Source organism: Apium graveolens, chromosome 1 (genome assembly GCF_009905375.1).
Source record: "Apium graveolens cultivar Ventura chromosome 1, ASM990537v1, whole genome shotgun sequence".
In the NCBI taxonomy this organism is placed as follows: Eukaryota; Viridiplantae; Streptophyta; class Magnoliopsida; order Apiales; family Apiaceae; genus Apium; species Apium graveolens.
This window is the reverse complement of record NC_133647.1, coordinates 135701795-135723158: the sequence shown is the minus strand read 5'-3', so window position 1 is coordinate 135723158 and position 21364 is coordinate 135701795. Positions and strand designations below refer to the sequence as shown.

Sequence of the window (21364 nt, the reverse complement as noted above, 5' to 3'; positions counted from 1 at the left end):
TTTCCATCTCCATAAGAAACTCCTGGGCCAGCTTTCTCCACAAAGTCTGATAACAGGGCTTTATTTCAAGTCATATGTCCTGAACATCCACTGTCCAACACTAGGATATTTTTCCTGTTTCCCTCCAATCACAAAGACCACTATTGGTTAGTTTTAAGGACCCAGACTTGCTTGGATCCTTTGGTCTTTTTATGTTTGTTAGCATTTGCAGCGGATTTGATTTCAGAGTTTATGCTAACATGCTGTTTATCAGAATTTATATCAAACTTTGCATCAGACTTTACACTAGAAGGAATAATACTATGTTAGATATATTTGTGATGTCATGTCTAATGATGATTTGTGTTTAGTTTTCAGATCTTACTTAACAGGACAAATCAGTACTTAACTGGAAATCAGTACTTATACTGAAGTCAGAACTTAAGATATCAGAACTTAAGTTATCAGAACTTAAGTTATCAGGAGATATTTTATCAGGAGATAATATCAGGACTTAAGGAGACTTTCAGATAAGGAATGCGGCTGATTGAAAGGAAAGAAGATCAAAATAAACATAATAAGAGATATGCATGAAGAAGGAATTCTATGAAGAATAGAATACTTGGAAGAAAATATAACTGATTGATATATTTTAGGAAGCAAAATTATATTCAATATCAATTAGTAGATTATCTTGTAACTGTGTAGTATATAAACACAGACGTAGGGTTTACACTATATGTGTTATCATTATCGAAAATATTATTCATTGTGACCCTAGCAGCTCTCGTGATAATTTGTTCATCACTGAGATAGGACAGTTCCATATTGTAACAGAGTTTATTGTGTTGAATAAAATCTGTTTTCTGTTACTTGAGTTCTTGTATTCGATTTGATTGTAGTAAACACTGTATTCAACCCCCTTCTACAGTGTGTGTGACCTAACAAGTGGTATCAGAGCAATCTGTTAACACACAAACAGTTTAAGATCCAAAATCAATCATGTCTGAAGAAACACAAACTCCAACCAAGCCCACCAAATCTGAAGAACCTCCAAAGACTCAAATTCATAATCGATATGAGACTATTAGGGTTCCCAAACTGAAACCATCTGAATATCCCATATGGAAGGTGAGGATGTCTATGTTTCTGGAAGCTACAGATCCAGAATACCTTGACAGAATCAATGAAGGACCACATAATCCAACCAAGCTTTCTGTTGTAGTTGCAGATCAGCCAGCACAGACAGTACCAAAGGAGAAAAGTGAGTATACAGCTGAAGATATCTCATCTATTGCTAAGGATGCAAAGGTACGACATTTGCTTCATAGTGCCATTGATAATGTCATGTCAAATAGGGTAATCAACTGCAAGACTGCAAAGGAGATATGGGATGCCTTGGAGACAAGATGCTAGGGAACTGATTCAATTAAGAAAAACAGGAAGACTATACTCACTCAAGAGTATGAGCACTTTGACTCAAAACCTGATGAGTCATTGACTGTTTTATATGATAGATTTGTCAAACTCTTGAATGATCTGTCACTGGTGGATAAGGAATATGATCTTGAAGATACTAATCTCAAATTCCTTTTAGCTCTTTCTGAAAGTTGGGATTTGAAGGCCACAACTATAAGAGACAATTATGCTCTTGATGAAACTACTCTTGATGAAATTTATGGTATGCTCAGACTCATGAACTTGAGATGGATCAAAGAAGCAAGAGGCATGGGAGAAAGTCAAGGAAAGTTGCTCTTAAGGCTGAGGAGGAATCCCCTAAAGTGGTTGTCTCAAAGAAAGGCAAAGGAAAGGCTCTCATCATAAAGTCTGATACTGAGTCATCAAGTTTTGATAGTGATGAGGATTCAGAAACTGAAAGTCTATCTGAGATGGACCCTGATGAAGAGATGATGAAGTTGTGTGCTCTTATGGTGAAAGGAATCCCAAGGATTGCATACAGGAAATTCAGAAAGGGAAAGAAATTTTCCAGAAAAGGTTCAAGTTCTGATAAGAGAGGTTTCAGAAAATCTGAAGGCAAAGAAGGAAAGTCTGATAGAGGAGATTACTCAAATGTCAAATGCTACAAATTGTGGTGAGAAAGGCCATATATCTCCTGATTGTAAGAAAGTGAAGAGTGACAAAGGCAAGGTACTTGTCACAAAGAAGAAAAAGCTGGACAGACACTTCAGATTCTGAAAGTGAGGTGAACTATGCCTTGATGGCAAATGCTGATAGCAGTTCTGAAGCTACTGAGTTAAAGGTACCTCAAACAACTTATGCTTTTCATACTGATGATATTACTGAGTTGAGAAGATATATTAAAACCATGTTCATTAGTTATAGAGATCAAACTTTAACATGTGAAAGATTAACTTCTGAAAATCTTACTTATAAAAAGAGGAATAATTATTTAGAAAAAGAGTTAGTCATGTTCCATCAAACTCAGAAAGATAGAGATGATGCCTTTTATGTTAGGGATGAAGTACTTAAAATGAATGAATCTCTAAAAACTGAGTTAGAAAAGAAAAGAGAGATTATCAGGACTTGGACTAACTCTGGCAGAACAACTCGGAATTTGTTAAGTAGTGGAAACTGGAAAGAGGGCTTAGGTTATGGAGATGATAAGAATGATAAGGGAACTGTAGAAATTGAGCCTATAGTTGTTAAACAAAATCCAAAGATAAATCCTGTTAAGTTTGTAGCTGTAAAGTCTGATATTGATAAATCAGAAGCTAAAGAGAAATTAACTTCTGACAAACCAAAAGAGGATAAGCCAACTGAAGTTAAAATAGGCTTAATGATTAAGAAGCAGCTTAAGCATAAGCTGAAAGATGTTAAGAATGTAAACAAGGTAAAACCACCTAGGAAAATAGGAATGGAAAGGAAGGTATGAATAAAAGCAATAATTATAAGCCTGTTCCTAATGCTCCTAGAAAGAAATGTTATAACTGTGGAAATTCTAACCATCTGGCTTCTTTTTGGAGGAAGAATAAGAAAATAAACTCCTTACCTTCAAAGTCGGGAGTTAAGAGTCAGTCTGTTAGATATAGGCCACACAATCCTTGTTTTCATTATGGTAGTTTATGGCATTCCATTTATACTTGTAAGGGATATCATAGTTTGTACTATGATTATTATCAAATAAAACCTTCTTTAAAGAAAGTTAGCATTGTTCCTTCTAGTGTAATTTCTGATGCAAAGTCTGATAATGTAAATTCTGATAAGAAAACTGTTAACATAAATTCTGATGCTAAATCTGTTGCAAATGTTAACAAACTTAATAAGGCCAAAGGATCCAAGCAAGTCTGGGTCCTTAAAACTAATCATTAGTGGTCTTTGTAATTGCAGGGCACAGGAAAAACATCCTAGTTCTGGACAGTGGATGTTCAGGACATATGACTGGAAATACAACCCTGCTATCAGACTTTGTGGAGAAAGCTGGCCCAGGTGTTTCTTATGGAGATGGCAACATGAGAAAAACTCTGGGATATGGCAATATCAATCTTGGGAATGTCATCATTGAAAAAGTAGCTCTTGTCTCAGGACTTAAACACAATTTGCTGAGTGTTAGTCAAATCTGTGATAGAGGCTATCATATGGATTTCTTTGAAGAACACTGTGAAGTTGTAAGCAAATCTTCAGGAAAAGTTGTTCTGAAAGGATACAGGCATGGTAACATTTATGAAGCCAAGCTTTCAACAAGTTCTGATGGTTCTGCAATCTGTCTGTTAAGTAGAGCATCAATTGAAGAAAGCTGGAATTGGAACAAGAAACTCTCTCATTTAAATTCAACAATATAAATGAACTAATCAAGAAAGATCTTGTGAGAGGACTATCAAAGTCAGTATTTGCTCCTGATGGCCTTTGTGATTCATGTCAGAAGGCAAAACAAAGAAAATCTTCATTCAAGAGCAAGACTGAATCATCAATTCCTGAGCCTTATCACCTACTACATGTTGATCTATTTGGTCCAGTGAATGTCATGTCTATTGCAAAGAAGAAATATGCTATGGTCATAGTAGATGAGTTCACCAGATACACATGGGTGTATTTCTTGCACACAAAAAGTAAAACTGCATCTATCTTGATTGATCATGTCAAACAACTGGATAAATTGGTCAAAGACTCTGTGAAAATCATAAGAAGTGATAATGGCACTGAGTTCAAGAATTTGATTATGGAAGAGTTCTTCAAAGACCATGGAATAAAGCAGGAATTCTCTGCTCCTGGAACTCCACAGCAAAATGGAGTTGTTGAAAGAAAGAATAGAATTCTTATTGAAGCTGCACGAACTATGCTTGATGAAGCAAGTTAACAACCTATTTTGGGCTGAAGCTGTGCAGACTGCTTATTTTACTCAGAATGCAACACTTATCAACAAGCATGAAAAGACACCATATAAGATGGTGAAGAAAAAGAAGCCAAATCTGAAGTATTTTCATGTATTTGGATGCAAGTGTTTTGTTCTTAAGACTCATCCTGAATAGCTATCCAAATTTTATCTAAAAGCTGATGAAGGAATTTTTGTTGGATATCCACTTTCCACAAAGGCCTTCAGAGTCTACAATTTAAGAACAAGGGTTGTCATGGAATCTATCAATGTCTCCTTTGATGATAAGAAGATTACTGGACTTGAAGATTTCAATGATCATGATCAGCTGAGATTTGAAAATAAAGTTTAAATTCTGATTTTGTAAATCCTGACAGTCTAAATCCTGATACTGCAAACTCTGATGGATTAAACTCTGATGTTATTGAAACTGTGGTGACTACGCCAAAGCAATATGCACTTGTGCAGGGGGAGCATATTGAAGATCCAACCATATCTCAAGAAGCATCAGAATCTACAACAGGCTCTTCAAGTTCTGATTCATCAAGTTCTGATGGGCCAAGTTCTGATAATTCTGGAAACTCAAGTTCTGATATTTCTGTAAACTCAAATACTGAAGGATCCAATTCAGAGAGCATAATTTCAGGGGGAGCATCAGAAAATATTGGTGGAGACAACATGGATCATGGGGGAGCATCCAGTTCTAGAGACAACCTTCCATCTGCAAGGAAGTGGACTAAAACACATACACCTGACTTAATTATTGGAAATCCTGATGCAGGTGTCAGAACTAGAACAACTACATCAAATGAATGTCTCTATCATTCTTTTCTTTCTCAGACTAAACCAAAGAAAGTGGAAGAAGCTCTTCAAGATGTTGATTGGGTGCAAGCAATGCAGGAAGAGTTAAATGAATTTGAAAGAAATAAAGTCTAGACCCTAGTGCCAAGACCAAAGAACAGGTCTGTTGTTGGTACAAAGTGGGTGTTCAGAAACAAAACTGACAGTGATGGCATAATTACAAGGAATAAAGCAAGGCTGGTTGCAAAATGATACTCTCAACATGAGGGAATTGATTATGATGAAACATTTGCACCAGTTGCTATATTGAAAACCATAAGGATATTTTTGGCTTATGCTGCTCATAAAAAAGTTTATAGTCTTTCAAATGGATGTAAAAAGTGCTTTTCTTAATGGAAAATTAGAAGAAGAAGTATATGTTGAACAACCTCCAGGTTTTGTAGATTCAAATTTTCCTAATCATGTCTACAGACTTGATAAAGCACTTTATGGCCTTAAGCAAGCTCCAAGAGCATGGTATGAGACATTAGCTCAGTTTTTTCTGGAAAGTGGATTTAACAGAGGGACTATTGACAAAACATTGTTCTATCTCAACAATGGAAAGGACTTACTTTGGTGCAGATATATGTTGATGATATCATTTTTGGTTCTATAAATGACAGAGTTTGTAAAAGGTTTGCCAAGCTAATGCAGTCAAGATATCAAATGAGTATGATGGGATAACTTAGCTATTTTGTGATGTCATGTCTAATGATGATTTGTGTTTAGTTTTTAGATCTTACTTAACAGGACAAATCAGTACATAACTGGAAATCAGTACTTATACTGAAGTCAGAACTTAAGATATCTGAACTTAAGTTATCAGAACTTAAGTTATCAGGAGATATTTTATCAGGAGATAATATCAGGACTTAAGGAGACTTTCAGATAAGGAAGATGGCTGATTAAAAGGAAAGAAGATCAAGAAAAATATAAGAAGAGATATGCATGAAGAAGGAATTCTATGAAGAATAGAATACTTGGAAGAAAAGATAACTGATTGATATATTTTAGGAAGCAGAATTATATTCAATATCAATTAGAAGATTATCTTGTAATTGTGTTGTATATAAACACAGACGTAGAGCTTTACACTATATGTGTTATCATTATCGAAAATATTATTCATTGTAACCCTAGCAGCTCTCGTGATAATTTGTTCATCACTGAGAGAGGACAGTTCCATATTGTAACAGAGTTTATTGTGTTGAATAAAATCTGTTTTCTGTTACTTGAATTCTTATATTCGATTTGATTGTAGTAAATACTGTATTCAACCCCTTCTACAGTGTGTGTGACCTAACATACTAACTTTCTTCAAAGAAGGTTTTATTTGATAATAATCATAGTACAAACTATGATATTCCTTACAAGTATAAATGGAATGCCATAAACTACCACAACGAAAAAAGGATTTTGTGGCGTAAACCTAACAGACTGACACTTAACTCCTGATTTAGGAGGTAAAGAGTTTATATCTTTAGTTTTCCTGCAAAAAGAAGCAAGATGGTTAGAGTTTCCACAGTTGTAACATTTCTTTCTAGGAGCATTAGGAACAGGCATATAATTATTGCTTTTATTCACACCTTCCATTCCATTCCTATTTTTCCTAGCTTCCTTTACCTTGTTCACATTTCTAATCTCTTTCAGCTTATGTTTAAGCTGCTTCTTTATCATTAAGCCTATGTTTACGTCAGCTGGTTTATCCTGTTTTAATTTGTCAGAAGTTGACTTTTCTTTGACTTCTGTCCTAGACTCTTTTATCTTTTCAGAATCAGACTTTACAGTTTTTGCTACAAACTTAACAGGATTTACCTTTGGATTAGCAGTCTGTTTAATAACAGTTGGCTCAATTTGCACAGTTTCCACTACTTAGTAAATTCTGAGTTGTTCTGCCAGAGTTAGTCCAAGTTTTGATAATCTCTTTTTCTTTTCTAAGTTAGCTTTTAGAGATTCATTCAATTTTAACACTTCATCTATACATACAAAGCATCATCTCTTTCTTTCTTAGTTTGATGAAGAAAAACTAACTCCTTTTCTAAATAATCATTTCTCTTTTTAAAAGCAAGATTTTCAGATGTTAGTCTTTCACATGTTAAAGTCTGATCTCTATAGCTAATGAACATGGTTTAAGATATAATCTCAACTCAGTAATACCATCAGTATGAAAAGCATAAGTTGTTTGAGGTACCTTCAATTCAGCAGTTTCAGGACTGCTTTCAGCATTTGCCATCAACGCATAGTTCACCTCTTTTTCAGAATCTGAAGTGTCTGTCCAACTTTTCTTCTGTTTGACAAGTGCCTTGCCTTTGTCACTTTTTCTTTTCTTGCAGTCAGGAGATATGTGGCCTCTTTCACCACAATTGTAGCATTTGACATTTGAGTTGTCTCCTCTGTCAGACTTTCCTCCTTTGCCTTTAGACTTTCTGAACCCTTTCTTATCAAAACTTCCACTTTTCCTGGAAAACTTCTTGCCCTTTCTGAATTTCCTGTAGGCTATCTTTGTGATACCCTTCACCATAAGAGCACACAGTTGCATCATCTCTGCATCAGCATCCATTTTAGGTGAACTTTCAGTTTCTGAATCATCATCATCAGAATATGATGACTCTGAATCAGACTTTATGATGAGAGCCTTTCCTTTGCCCCTCTTTGAGGCAACCACTTTAGGAGATTCCTCCCCAGCTTTAAGAGCAACTGTCCTTGATTTTCTTCCATTCCTCTTGCTCCTTTGATCCATCTCAAGTTCATGAGTCTTGAGCATACCATAAGTTTCATCAAGAGTAGTTTCAGTAAGATCATAGTTGTCTCTTATGGAAGTAGACTTCAAATCCAAATTTTCAGGAAGAGCTAAAAGGAATTTTAGATTTGAATCTTCAAGATCATATTCCTTGTCCACCGGTGACAGATCATTCTAGAGTTTGGCAAACCTGTCATATAAATCAGTTAATGACTCACAAGCTTTTGAGTCAAAGTGCTCATACTCTTGAGTGAGTATAGTCCTCCTGTTCTTTTTGATTGCATCAGTTCCCTGGCATCTTGTCTCCAAAGCATCCTATATCTCCTTTGCAGTCTTGCAATTAATTACCCTTTTTGACATGACATTATCAATGGCACTATGTAGCAAATGCCTTACCATTGAATCATTGGCAATAGATGAGATGTATTCAGCTGTGTAATCACCTTTCTCCTTTGGTATGGACTTTGCTGTTGATCAGCAACTGCAACAGAGAGCTTGGTAGGCTTGTATGGTCCTTCATTAATCCTATCAAGGTGTTAGGTCACACAACACTGCAGAAGGGGGTTGAATACAGTGTTTATACAATCAAATCGATTTAACACAAGTATGTAACAAAGATCAAGTATATTGAATAAACTTTGTTACAATAAGAACTGTTGTTCTCTCTCAGTGATGAATAAATATCACTAAGAGATGCTAGGTTACAATGTATAATCTTCTCGATAATGATAACGCATCTAGTGTAAACCCTAAGTCTGTGTTTACATAGTACACAGTTACAAGATAACTTCTAATTGATATGTAATATAATTCTGTCTCCTAAAATATATCAATCAAATATCTTCTACAAGTCTTCCAGTCTTCTAACTCTTTCCATGCATATCTTCTTTTGTTTTAGTCTCGATCTTCTACTGTAAATCAGCTTCCTTCCTTATATGAAAGTCTTCCCGCACTTAAGTTCTGATATGACCTTAAGTTCTGACTTCCAGTAAGTCCTAATTTCAGTAAGTCCTGATATGTCCTGGTTGTTAAAATCTGAAAACTAAACATGAATCATATTAGACATGACATCTTAAATATATCTAACAATCTCCCCCAACTTGTAAATTATGCAAAAAATACAAGTTAATAGATTTGATGATTTCAAAAACATTTAAGTACAAATGCAAATAAGAGTTTAACTAGATAACTAACTACAACTTACAGTCCTTGTAGCTTTTACCAATCTCACTGAGTCAATCTGAATCCATAATGATTTTTGACAAAGTTTGATATCAGCTTTTCTTCTTTAATTCTCAGGACATGAGAGAGTGTAGTCTTGACTTACTTCATCTCTTCATTCTGACTTCCAATTTGGTAGATTACAGTCCTTAAAGAAGAGATATGGTTTCTTTCTAAACCATCATTCAGTCTTATTACCCTCGTATGAGAAGAATCTTCATTGTAGCATAGACATTTCCCTTTCAGAAACACTTCAAGGTTAGGAGAATTCTTATTCATTGGAATCTCACTTCCATCATCTTCAACAATGTTTAGAATAAATTCTATAACTCTTGAACCAGAAATTCTTGCTTTATCTCTGATGGTCTTTAATATGAAATTTGACCATCTCCTGGTAATATCAAACTTTACCTCTAAAGGGTAATGAAAGAATTGAAGTTCTTTCAGTGATTTGTTTAACACATCTAATTCTCACATTTGATATGTCCTTCCATCTTTAAGAAATAGAATCAAATTTTCCTTGACATTGTGCTTGGCATGAGCATCCAGTACCACTTGAACAGAGATAACCTTATCAAGGTGTTTCTGTGTAACATCTTCAAGAGGTCTGTCAGTCAATATAAATGGATCTCTAGTAAGCACTTCAACTCCTGTTTTAATCTTAGCTTCATCAGAACCTAGTCCAGCTCTGTCTCTTGCTTCTCTGGCTTTCAATCCAACAGTCATGAAATCAGATAACAATTGGATTCTCTTTGGATCTGATGGTTTGACATTTTTCCACAGAAGTTTCTTTTTATCAGCTACTTTCATCTTGTCTAAATTAACTGGAGCACTGTTAGAGGTTGATGTCTTGACGATTTTTTCAGAATTTGCTATTTCTATTATAGCTTGTTGTTCTTCACTCTAAACAACTTGAGCCTTGTCAGAGGTTGTCTTTGATTCTTCAGAAATCTTCTTTCTTTTCAGAGTTTGAACATCTTTATCTTCAGCAAGAATATCATCGGTAACTTGAACCATTTTGCACACTGGTTTCATCAGAATTTGAGGAATTTTCATCTCCAGTGGCTTGGTTGGTTCATCAATTTTCCCTTTCCCTTTGTCTTTGGGATTAATCTCAATCTGTGATCTAGTCTTGGGATTTGATGCCTCAGTATTTGACTTCTCCTTGATCACAATGCCTTTTTCCTTAGGCCTTGGAGGTTTCTTTGCAACAGAAGCTTTTGGCTTTAGATTTTTCTTTTTAGATTTAAATCTAGCTTCTTCCTCCTTGAAATTTTCTAAATCCATTCCTGGATTATGCTTCAGAAACAATCTTCTAGCAATATCCTCATCAAGTGTCTGAATCTTGGGATCCTTGTAGTAGACAGTAGTCTGCTTTCCCTTGAGCTTCAGAGTTTGCATGGACTTTTGAGAATCTTTACTTCCACCTTGTATCAGAACATCAGGCTTTGTCATCAGACTTTGCTCATCAGAACTTGATATCAGATTTTGAGTTTTAGCAGCTTCGGAAATTGTCTTCTTTTGAATAGAAGATTTTTTTGCATCAGTAATTAGTTTCCTTGATGAAACCTTGTTGCTTTGTTCTTTATCTTGAACTTGATCTCTACCCTTGCTAGGGTTTCCCTGGTCATCAGCTTCATCATCTTTCTTCTTCTGTATTTGATCATTAGAGCATTTGGACTTAACTATCTTCTCCCCCTTATTGGCATCATATGATAGTAGAAGTGAGAGAAGAAGTTCAAATGAAGATTGGATCTCATCCAATTGAGCCTGTTGAGAAGCTTGATTAGCCAGGACCTCAGAGATTTGGGCCTGTTACTTCTCCTGAGCTTTCTCAATTGCTTCTACTTTCTCAAGTGTAGGTCAGGATATGTCGATTCAAATTCAATATTTGTTTGTCAAATCATCACAAATTATTAGTAACCATAATTTTAATCAAAACATTCATCAAGAAATACAGTTCAAGTAGATGAAGTAAAAATTAACAGGGTTCAATGAGAACATTCACATGCACATAATATGAGATAAACAAAGACTAAATCTTGCAATAAAAAGAAATTTCATTAAAATATCAAAAGAGTACATTTTATGAAATTTGTAGAACATGCAAAAGATTACAAGATAATCCTAGTCTAAGATGGTGAACATTAACAGCCTTGGTCTAAGAAAGAAAGCTATCAATTAGTTCTTCCTGCTGTTGACAACTAGCACTGCAAGATGGATGATACGTTCTTGCTGAAGAAGAGCCTCTCTCCATTCTTCTTATAAGCGATCAAGATGGAGTTGATAGTCCATCTCAAAGAACAAGAGATTTGTCCGAACCTCTTGTGGACCCAGTCACAACAACTGAACTCAATGTTGAAGTTTTCATAGTTCATAAACATGTTTATAAGAACCATTTTTATGAAGGAGGAAAATAGTGAGAATTAAAAGAGAGAGAATGATTCTGTGTGAGAATAGAACATGATATGTCTGAGATGAAATGTCGGTTAAATAGCCAATGGAATATCAAGGGACTAAAGGACTGATTAATGATTAGGTGTAGAGTTAACTTAATGAGCGTCTCCCTAGACCGATGTGTAATGATTTAGGCAATATATGAACAGTCAATAGTTAAAGCAGGAGTTAATGGGCACGAGAAATAAGTAACAATTATGGTGCACATGCAGTTTTTCAAGACAAATACGTTTACCACTAACCCAAATGATTATGACTATTTTTATCTCACCTAATTATATTCTGATTAAATATGACCGTTACAGTATTTGTCACAAATAAGTCAAGTAAAAAAAAATAATGCCACGTAAGCATCAGAGTTTCCATCAGAATTTAATATCAGAACTTGACTATTATCTGATATTAACAGTCATCAGAACATAGCTTTTGTACTCAAAAAGTGAATGTCTTTTTCTGTGATTCTTCATATAAATACTGACTTGTTTCTTCAGAGTTTAATCATTAGAACTTCCATCAGAACTTGTCCTCAGAATTTATGTAAATGACACTTAACTGTTTCTCAAAACAACTTAATCACCACAGTAATTTTCATCATTCATATGGAGTTGGAGGGTTTGCATTAGCAAAATATCAGATAAAGATTAAAGTCTGATAAACTTCAGTACATCTTAGAAATAAGGCATAACTAAGAAAAGTGCTTAAAATCTGTCATAAATAATGAAGTCTACTATAGGATAAATTTGTGCATAAGTCCACCTCAACTGTTTGTGCTCATTTTATGCATCTTTTAGAATTCTTTTCCACAGTGGCTTCTCAGTGTAAATGAGTCACAACTGCTATCAGAATTTATGTTATTATCAGAGTATTTCTCCAGTAATCAGAGAATGTGAAAAGTCACCAAGAAATATTTATTTGCTTTTCTAATGCATATTACGTAATACGAGCAATGCACTTGGGTCTTCCCTTCCACACATTTACTCTAGATCTCAAAGGAGTACCGGACTTTAATTTTCTTTTCTTTTCTTTTCTTTAGATAAGTGAGGCTTATCAGCATTTAGTTTATTCTTAAGATTTACTAACATCAGAATTTGACAGATAAGAAGCAAAAATCTAGTTTGTGACTTAGTAATAAGATACACAAAGTAAATTTGATTAAGCTCAAAATCATAATTTGCTTGTGAAAATGAATTTCCATATAATCAACTAATTCAAACATGTGATTTCTAGTATGTTAAAGACTACTAGGTCAGCAGCTAGCACAATAATCCTCATTATATTGAATAGTAACAGAACATTCAAATCACTATCAGAGTATATAGATCCACATCAGATAACAATCAACATTTAATATATTTCAATTTAAGTACAGATTACATGAAGATAAGACAATCTGTAAATACTGATCATAAAGTCTGATATATAAGAACAAAAAACTAAGCAGATTTAGAGAAAGAACCTGAAACCATTCCAAGTTCATTTACCAGTCTTGTAAAAGTAGTTTCACATAGTGGTTTTGTGAAGATATCTGCTAGTAGTTGATCTGTTGGAATAAAATGCAATTCCACTGTACCTTCCATCACATGTTCCCTTATGAAATGGTACCTAATGCTGATGTGCTTTGTCATTGAGTGTTGAACTTGATTACTTGTCATAGCAATAACACATTGATTATCACAGTAAATAGGTATTTTAGAAAATTCTAACCCATAATCCAGTAACTGATTCTTCATCCAAAGAATCTGTGCACAACAGCTTCCTGTAGAAATATATTCTGCTTCTGCAGTTGATGTGGAAATTAACTTCGGTTTCTTGCTAAACCAAGAAACCAATATGCCTCCAAGAAATTGGCAGCTACCACTTGTGCTTTTCCTGTCTATTTTGCATCCTGCAAAATCCGCATCTAAGTAACCTATTAGCTTAAAATCTGATTCTGTAGGATACCAAAATCCTAGATCAGCTGTACCCTTGAGGTATTTAAAAATTCTTTTCACAACTATTAAATGAGGTTCTCTTTGATCAGCCTGAAATCTTGCACAAAGACAGGTAGCATACATTATATAAGGTCTATAACAGTTAAATAGAGTAATGAGCCAATCATACCTCTATAGTTAGTAATATCTATTGATAAACCAGCATCTTTATCTAACTTGGTTGCAGTGGCCATGGGAGTGGATGCAGTTGAATAGTCTTGCATTCCAAATTTCTTCAGTAAATTTCTGGTGTACTTGGATTGACAGATAAAAGTACCTTCTTCATTTTGCTTGACTTGAAATCCCAGAAAATAACTAAGTTCTCCCATCATACTCATTTGATATCTGGACTGCATTAGCTTTGCAAACCTTTCACAGAGTTTGGTATTTGTAGAACTAAATATGATATCATTAACATATATCTATACCAAAAGTAAGTCCTTTCCATGGTTAAGGTAGAACAGTGTTTTATCAATTGTACCTCTGTGAAATCCACTTTCCAGAAGGAATTGAGCTAAAGTCTCATACCATGCTCTTGGAGCTTGCTTAAGGCCATAAAGTGCTTTGACAATCCTGTAGATACGATTTGGAAATTTTGAATCTGCAAAGCCTGGAGGTTGTTCAACATACACCTCTTCTTCCAATTCTCCATTGAGAAAAGCACTTTTCACATCCATTTGAAAGACTTTAAACTTTTTGTGAGCAGCATAAGCCAAAAAGATTCTTATGGCTTCCAATCTAGCAGCTGGTGTAAATGTTTCATCATAATCAATACCCTCTTGTTGAGAGTAACCCTTAGTAACCAGCCTTTCTTTGTTCCTTGTAATTATGCCATCACTATCAGTTTTGTTTCTGAATACCCATATTGTGCTAACAATGGATCTGTTCTTTGGTCTTGGCACTAGGGTCCATAATTTATTTCTTTCAAATTCATTTAACTCTTCCTGCATTGCTTGCACCCAATCAACATCTTGAAGAGCTTCTTCCACTTTTTTTGGTTCAGTCTGTGATAGAAAAGAATGATAGAGACATTCATTTGATGTTGTAGTTCTAGTTCTGACACCTGCTTCAGGATCTCCAATTATTAAGTCAGGTGTATGTGATTTAGTCCGCTTCCTTGCATATGGATCCTCCCCCATGATTCATGCTATCTCCATCAACATTTTCTGATACTCCCCCTGTATTTATGCTCTCTGAGACTTCAGAATTTGAGTTAGATCCTTCAGGATTTGAAGAATCAGAGTTTCCAGAATTATCAGAATTTGGCTCATCAGAACTTGATTAATCAAAACTTGAAGAGCCAGTGACAAATTCTGATGCTTCTTGAGAGTCTTGAGTTGTGGTAGGATCTTCAGCTTGCTCCCCCTGGACATGTACATTTTCCTTTGGAGTTGTTACCACAGTTTCAATGACATCAGAACTTAACCCGTCAGAACTTACATGATCAGAGTTTAAGACATCAGAATTTACAGAATCGGAATTTAAATCTTCATTTTCAAATCTCAGTTGATCATGATCATTGAAATCTTCAAGTCCAGTAATCTTCTTATCATCAAAAGATACATTGATAGATTCCATGACAACCCTTGTTCTTAAATTGTAGACTCTGAAGGCTTTTATGGAAAGTGGATATCCAACAAAAATTCCTTCATCAGCTTTTAGATCAAATTTTGGCAGCTGTTCAGGATGAGTCTTAAGAACAAAATACTTACATCCAAATACATGAAAGTATTTCAGATTTGGCTTCTTTTTCTTCACCATCTCATATGGTGTTTTTCCATGCTTGTTTATGTGTGTAGCATTCTGTGTAAAACAAGCAGTGTGCACAACTTCAACCCAAAAGTAGGTTGGTAGCTTTGCTTCATCAAGCATAGTTCATGCAGCTTCAATGAGAGTCCTGTTCTTTCTTTCTACAACTCCATTTTTCTATGGAGTTCCAGGTGTAGAAAATTCCTGTTTGATTCCATGCTCTATGCAGAAGTCTTCCATGATTGAATTCTTGAACTCAGTGCCATTATCACTTCTTAAAATTTTAAAAGAATCTTTGACCAACTTATCCAGATGTCTGACATGATCAGTTAGAGTAAATGCAGTTTTATTATTCTTGTGTAAGAAATACACCCAAGTGTACCTTGTGAACTCATCCACTATACCCATAGCATATTTCTTCTTTGCAATAGACATGACATTATCAATGGCACTATGCAGTAAATGCCTTACCCTTGCATCTTTGGCAATGGATGAGATGTCTTTAGCTGTGTACTCACCTTTCTCCTTTGGTATGGTCTTTGCTGGTTGATCATCAACTACAATAGAGAGCTTGGTAGGCTTATGTGGTCCTTCATTAATTTTGTCAAGGTATCCTGGATCTGTAGCTTCCAGAAATATAGCCATCTTCACTTTCCATATGGGATACTCCGAAGGTCTAAGTATGGGAACCCTAATAGTCTCATATCGACTGTGGGTTTGAGTCTTTTTAGTTTCTTCAGTTTTGGTGGGCTTGGTTGGAGTTTGTGCTTCTTCAGACATGATTGTTTGGATCTTTAGTGTATTTGTGTTAACATATAACCTCTGATACCAATTGTTAGGTCACACAACACTGTAGAAGGGGTTTGAATACAGTGTTTATACAATCAAATCGATTTAACACAAGTATGTAACAAAGATCAAGTATATTGAATAAACTCTGTTACAATAAGAACTGTTGTTCTCTCTCAATGATGAACAAATATCACTAAGAGTTGTTAGGTTATAATGTATAATCTTCTCGATAATGATAACACATCTAGTGTAAACCCTAACTCCCTGTTTATATAGTACACAGTTACAAGATAACTTCTAATTGATATGGAATACAATTCTGTCTCCTAAAATATATCAATCAGATATCTTCTACAAGTCTTCCCGTCTTCTAACTCTTTCCATACATATATTCTTTTGTTTTAGTCTCGATCTTCTACTATAAATCAGCTTCCTTCCTTATATGAAAGTCTTCCCGCACTTAAGTTCTGATATGACCTTAAGTTCTGATATGACCTTAAATTCTGATATGAAGTTCTGACTTCCAGTAAGTCCTGATTTCAGTAAGTCCTGATATGTCCTGTTTGTTAAAATCTGAAAACTAAACATAAATTATATTAGACATGACATCTCAAATATATCTAACACAAGGTATTCTGGATCTGTAGCTTCCAGAAACATAGCCATCTTCACTTTCCATATGGGATACTCAGAAGGTCTCAGTATGGGAACCCTAATAGTCTCATATCGACTGTAGGTTTGAGTGTTTTGAGTTTTTTGAGTTTTGGTGGGCTTGGTTGGAGTTTGTGCTTCTTCAGACATGATTGTTTGGATTTTTACTGTATGTGTGTAAACTAGAAAAGCTCTGATACCAATTGTTAGGTCACACAACACTGTAGAAGGGGGTGTAATACAGTGTTTATGCAATCAAATCGATTTAACACAAGTATGTAACAAAGATCAAGTATATTCAATAAACTCTATTACAATATGAACTGTTGTTCTCTCTCAGTGATGAACAAATATCACTAAGAGCTGCTAGGTTACAATGTATAATCTTCTCGATAATGATAACACTTATAGTGTAAACCCTAAGTCTGTGTTTATATAGTACACAATTACAAGATATATTCTAATTGATATGGAATACAATTCAGTCTCCTAAAATATATCAATCAGATATCTTCTACAAGTCTTCTGGTCCTCTAATTCTTTCCATGCATATCTTCTTTTATTTTAGTTTCGATCTTCTCCTGTAAATCAACTTCATTCCTTAACTGAAAGTCTTCCCGTACTTAAGTTCTGATATAACCTTAAGTTCTGATATAACCTTAAGTTCTGATATTAAGTTCTGACTTCCAGTAAGTCCTGATTTCAGTAAGTCCTGATTTGTCCTGTTGTTAAGTTCTGAAAACTAAACACAAATTATATTAGACATGACATCTCAAATATATCTAACAAACTTATCGTACAGTCGTAATCTTTGATCAATTCTAACCACTTTCTTTTTCTCATATTCAGCTCCTTCTGAGTAAAAAATATACTTTAAACTCTTATGATTCGTATAAATCTCACACTTTTCTCCATAGCCTCCAAATTGTAAGAGCAATCACAATCGCTACCAATTCCAAATCATGCGTGGGATACTTATATTCATGCAACTTTAGTTGCCTTGACGCATATGCTATTACTTTCCCGTGTTGCATTAACACACATTCTAACCCTTTATATGAAGCATCGCTAAAGATCACAAACTCTCCTTTTTCATCTGGTAACACTAAGACTGGGATGATTACCAATATCTTCTTCAACTCTTGAAAACTTTCTTCGTATTTATCTATCCACACAAACATCTCATTCTTCCTTGTCAACTTAGTCAATGGAACAACAATCTTAGAGAAATCTTGCACAAATCTTCTATAGTATCCTACTAATCCCAGAAAACTTCTGACCTCCGTAGGAGTCTTGGTCCTTTTCCAATTCCTCACAGCTTCTATCTTGGCTGGATCTACTTTAATTCCTTCACTATTTACTACATGTCCAAGAAATTGAACTTCCTTCAACCAAAACTCGCACTTTGAAAACTTGGCATATAAATTCTCTTTTCTTAAAATCTCTAAAGAATTTCTCAAATGCTCCATATGGTCTTCCTCCGTCTTGGAGTATATAAAAATATCGTCGATAAATACTATAACGAACATATCCAAATACTGCTTGAACACTCTATTCATAACATCCATAAATGCGGCTGGCACATTCGCTAAACCAAATGCCATTACCAAAAACTCATAGTGTCCATATCTCGTTCAAAATGCCGTCTACGGTATATCTTCCGATTTAATCTTCAACTGATGATACCCAGATCTTAAATCAATCTAGAAAAAACAAGTAGCTCCTTTTAACTGATCAAACAAGTCACCGATTCACGGTAGAGGGTACTTATTCTTGATCATCAACTTATTCAATTCGTGATAGTCAATGCACAACCTCATGCTTCCGTCTTTTTTCTTCACAAATAACACTAGTGCACCCCACGGGGATACACTTGGGCGTATTACTCCTTTGTCCAACAGTTCTTGCAATTGCGTTGCTAATTTCCTTCATCTCAACTGGCGCCATTCGATAGGGTGCGTTTGATTCAGGTTCCGTTCCAGGATCCAAATCAATCGTAAACTTGATCTCTCGATCTAGAGGTAGTCCAGGTAGTTCATCTGGAAACACATCGAGAAAATCTCTTACTACTGGAATATCATCAATCCTTACAGATTCTTTCTCTATATCTTTGACATGAGCCAAATAAGTCTCGCATCCTTGACGTAACAATCTTCTCGTCTGAATAGCCGTTAGAAACTTCTTCTCTTATCTTTTTTCCTTGAATACCACTTCGACACCATCCTTGGTCTTTAACTTCACCTTCTTACTTTTACACTCAATTTGCGCCTCGTGGTTTGACAACCAATCCATTCCTAATATAACGTCGAATTCTCCTAACTTAAAAGGAATTAAGTTAGCAGAAAAGTGCCGACCTTCTATAATCAAATCACAATTGGGACAAATCTTATTAGCAGTAACTCTCTCTTAATTTGCTACTTCTATACTCAAATTGGGTTCAAGAGGGTACTCATCACATTTTAGTCTATGAAGAATACTTTCTGCAATAAATGATCTAGTTGATCCAGAATCCATTAATACTTTAACTTCTACTGAGTTTATAACGAGCATACCTGCCATCACATCTACATCTTGCACAGCATCTTTCATTGTCATGTTGAAGGTTCTTGCTCTGGGTTGAGCTGTTGGTGCTGGGAGAAGCGGTGGTCCAATAATCCTAAGAACATTTGCCTTTTGAACAGGCTCCTTGCAGCTTCCAGCCATATGGCCCACCTTTCCACACTTAAAATAGGTTAATTTTGGCTTCCTTGCTCCACTTGGGCACTCCGACGAATAATGCCCTTTCTAATTACACCCAAAACAGGTCACATCCATCTTGTTACATCTTCCTGGGTATCTCTTCCCAAAAACTTTACACTCTTGAATCTGAGGTCTACTATCCTTTCCCAGATGTCCTGACTTCTGGAAATGATTCTTTTGAGCTCCATTCCCGGGTTTAAACTTCTGAAACTTTTGATTATGACCTCCACCATTCTTGCAAAACTTCCCTCTAAACTTCGAACTTCCTTGTTCCTGTTCTGGGTTCTCAAACTTCCTTTTCCTTCCTTCATTCTCTCTTTTTGCAGCTTCTCGCTCCCCTTCCACTATCATTGCCTTCTACACCAAGGATGCATAGTTCTTGATCTCCAACAGTGCCACTTGACTCCGTATCCATGGCCTAAGTCCCTGTTGGAACCTTTTGGCCTTCTTCGCCTCCGTATTCACATACTCAGGTACAAACCTAGATAACTCCGAAAATTTTACTTCATATTTTGCCACCGATGTATCTTCTTGTCTAAGATCCAAAAACTTCATCTCTAATTGGTCTTGCATATAACTGGGCAAGTACTTCTCCAGAAACATCTCAGTAAACTTTTCCCACGATAAGTCCTTTCGTCCAAGTAAAGCCTTTGAAGATTTCCACCGGAAACTTGCCTCATCCTTAAGGTAATAACTCGCATACTGTGCTTTCTTTTCATCCTTAAATTCTGCTAATTCAAATGCTTTCTCCATTTCTCTTAACCATGACTGAACTTTTATCGGGTCGGGAAAACCTAAGAACTCTGGGGGATGGACAGACTGAAAATGTTTGAAGTTTCCAACTTTAGGGCTACTGGTTATTACAAAAGCTGAGCAAGTCGGTTCATCATAGTGGTATCTTGGTTTAGTTCTTGGTCTTGGGTTTGAGTTTCTTCTTCTTGGTGATTTGGTGAGTTGGCCATTCTTACAAACCTGATTGAGAAATTATTTAGCAATATGATATCATGGCATTGATATACAACAATAACATTTTACTATAAAATAACTTTAACGGGTTTTAAGCTTTACCCAATTTTGCACATGCAATCCTATTACTATATAATTTCTCTTATCAGTTGTGTGTTTTCACATGGTACAGGGTATGATTTGTGAAATGTTAAACACAGTTATATTGAAACATGGTATGCAAAATAGTTTATAAAGATTTCCAGGATGCACAATAGGAAACAAGGTTTATGATTGATTCAACAAGCCAAATGTACATGGATAAAAGGTATGATTACATAAACTTCTGAAATAGGGTACAATAATATAGCAGGGTTAAACAGAGGAAATACTGGAAAATATCCCCCTATCTACCTCTAACTTCTAACAACCACTACGACACCAAGTTCTGAAATACAATACATCATAACAAATGAAAAAGGGATCACAGCATCTGACCAAGTATCCCAAAGCCTACTTGCACTGAAAAGTAACAACAAATGCGGGCTCCACCGTCTCAATGCGAACTTTCCACTCATCCTCCATAACTGAAGTCCTCTTCCTAGACTCTCGAGATAGCCTATCCACCAAAGCTCCCAATTCAAGAATGCGGGAGTAAACAAAGTTTCGACCCTGGACTAACTTGCCACTAACACTAACAGGCACAATCTTAGGCATCTCAGACTCTGGCTCAGGGGTTGGGGTCTCTAGCTCTGGCCTCAAGGGTGATATCTGCATAGGAATCTCACTACTCTCAGATGGATCCTCCTCCTGATCTGAACTAACATACGCAGGCTCCTTTGAAGAGGGTGAAATAGAGTCCACTGGAGTACTAGTCAAACTAACCTCTGAGTCGGAAGCACTACCACTACTGGGGTTCTGAGAGAAAATAAAAACAGCAACCAAGAAACA

General features: G+C 35.6%; 1 protein-coding gene across 1 annotated transcript in view; it reads right to left on the bottom strand.

Moving 5' to 3' along the window:
- The window catches only part of LOC141706930 (glycosyltransferase BC10-like), a 99325-nt gene extending 79104 nt beyond the window's left edge, over window positions 1-20221 (bottom strand). The window contains exon 1 of the mRNA XM_074509829.1: window positions 19973-20221. Coding sequence (XP_074365930.1) covers window positions 19973-20221 — 249 coding nt within the window. The remainder of the gene's footprint in view (window positions 1-19972) is intronic.
- Window positions 20222-21364: the final 1143 nt, after the last annotated feature.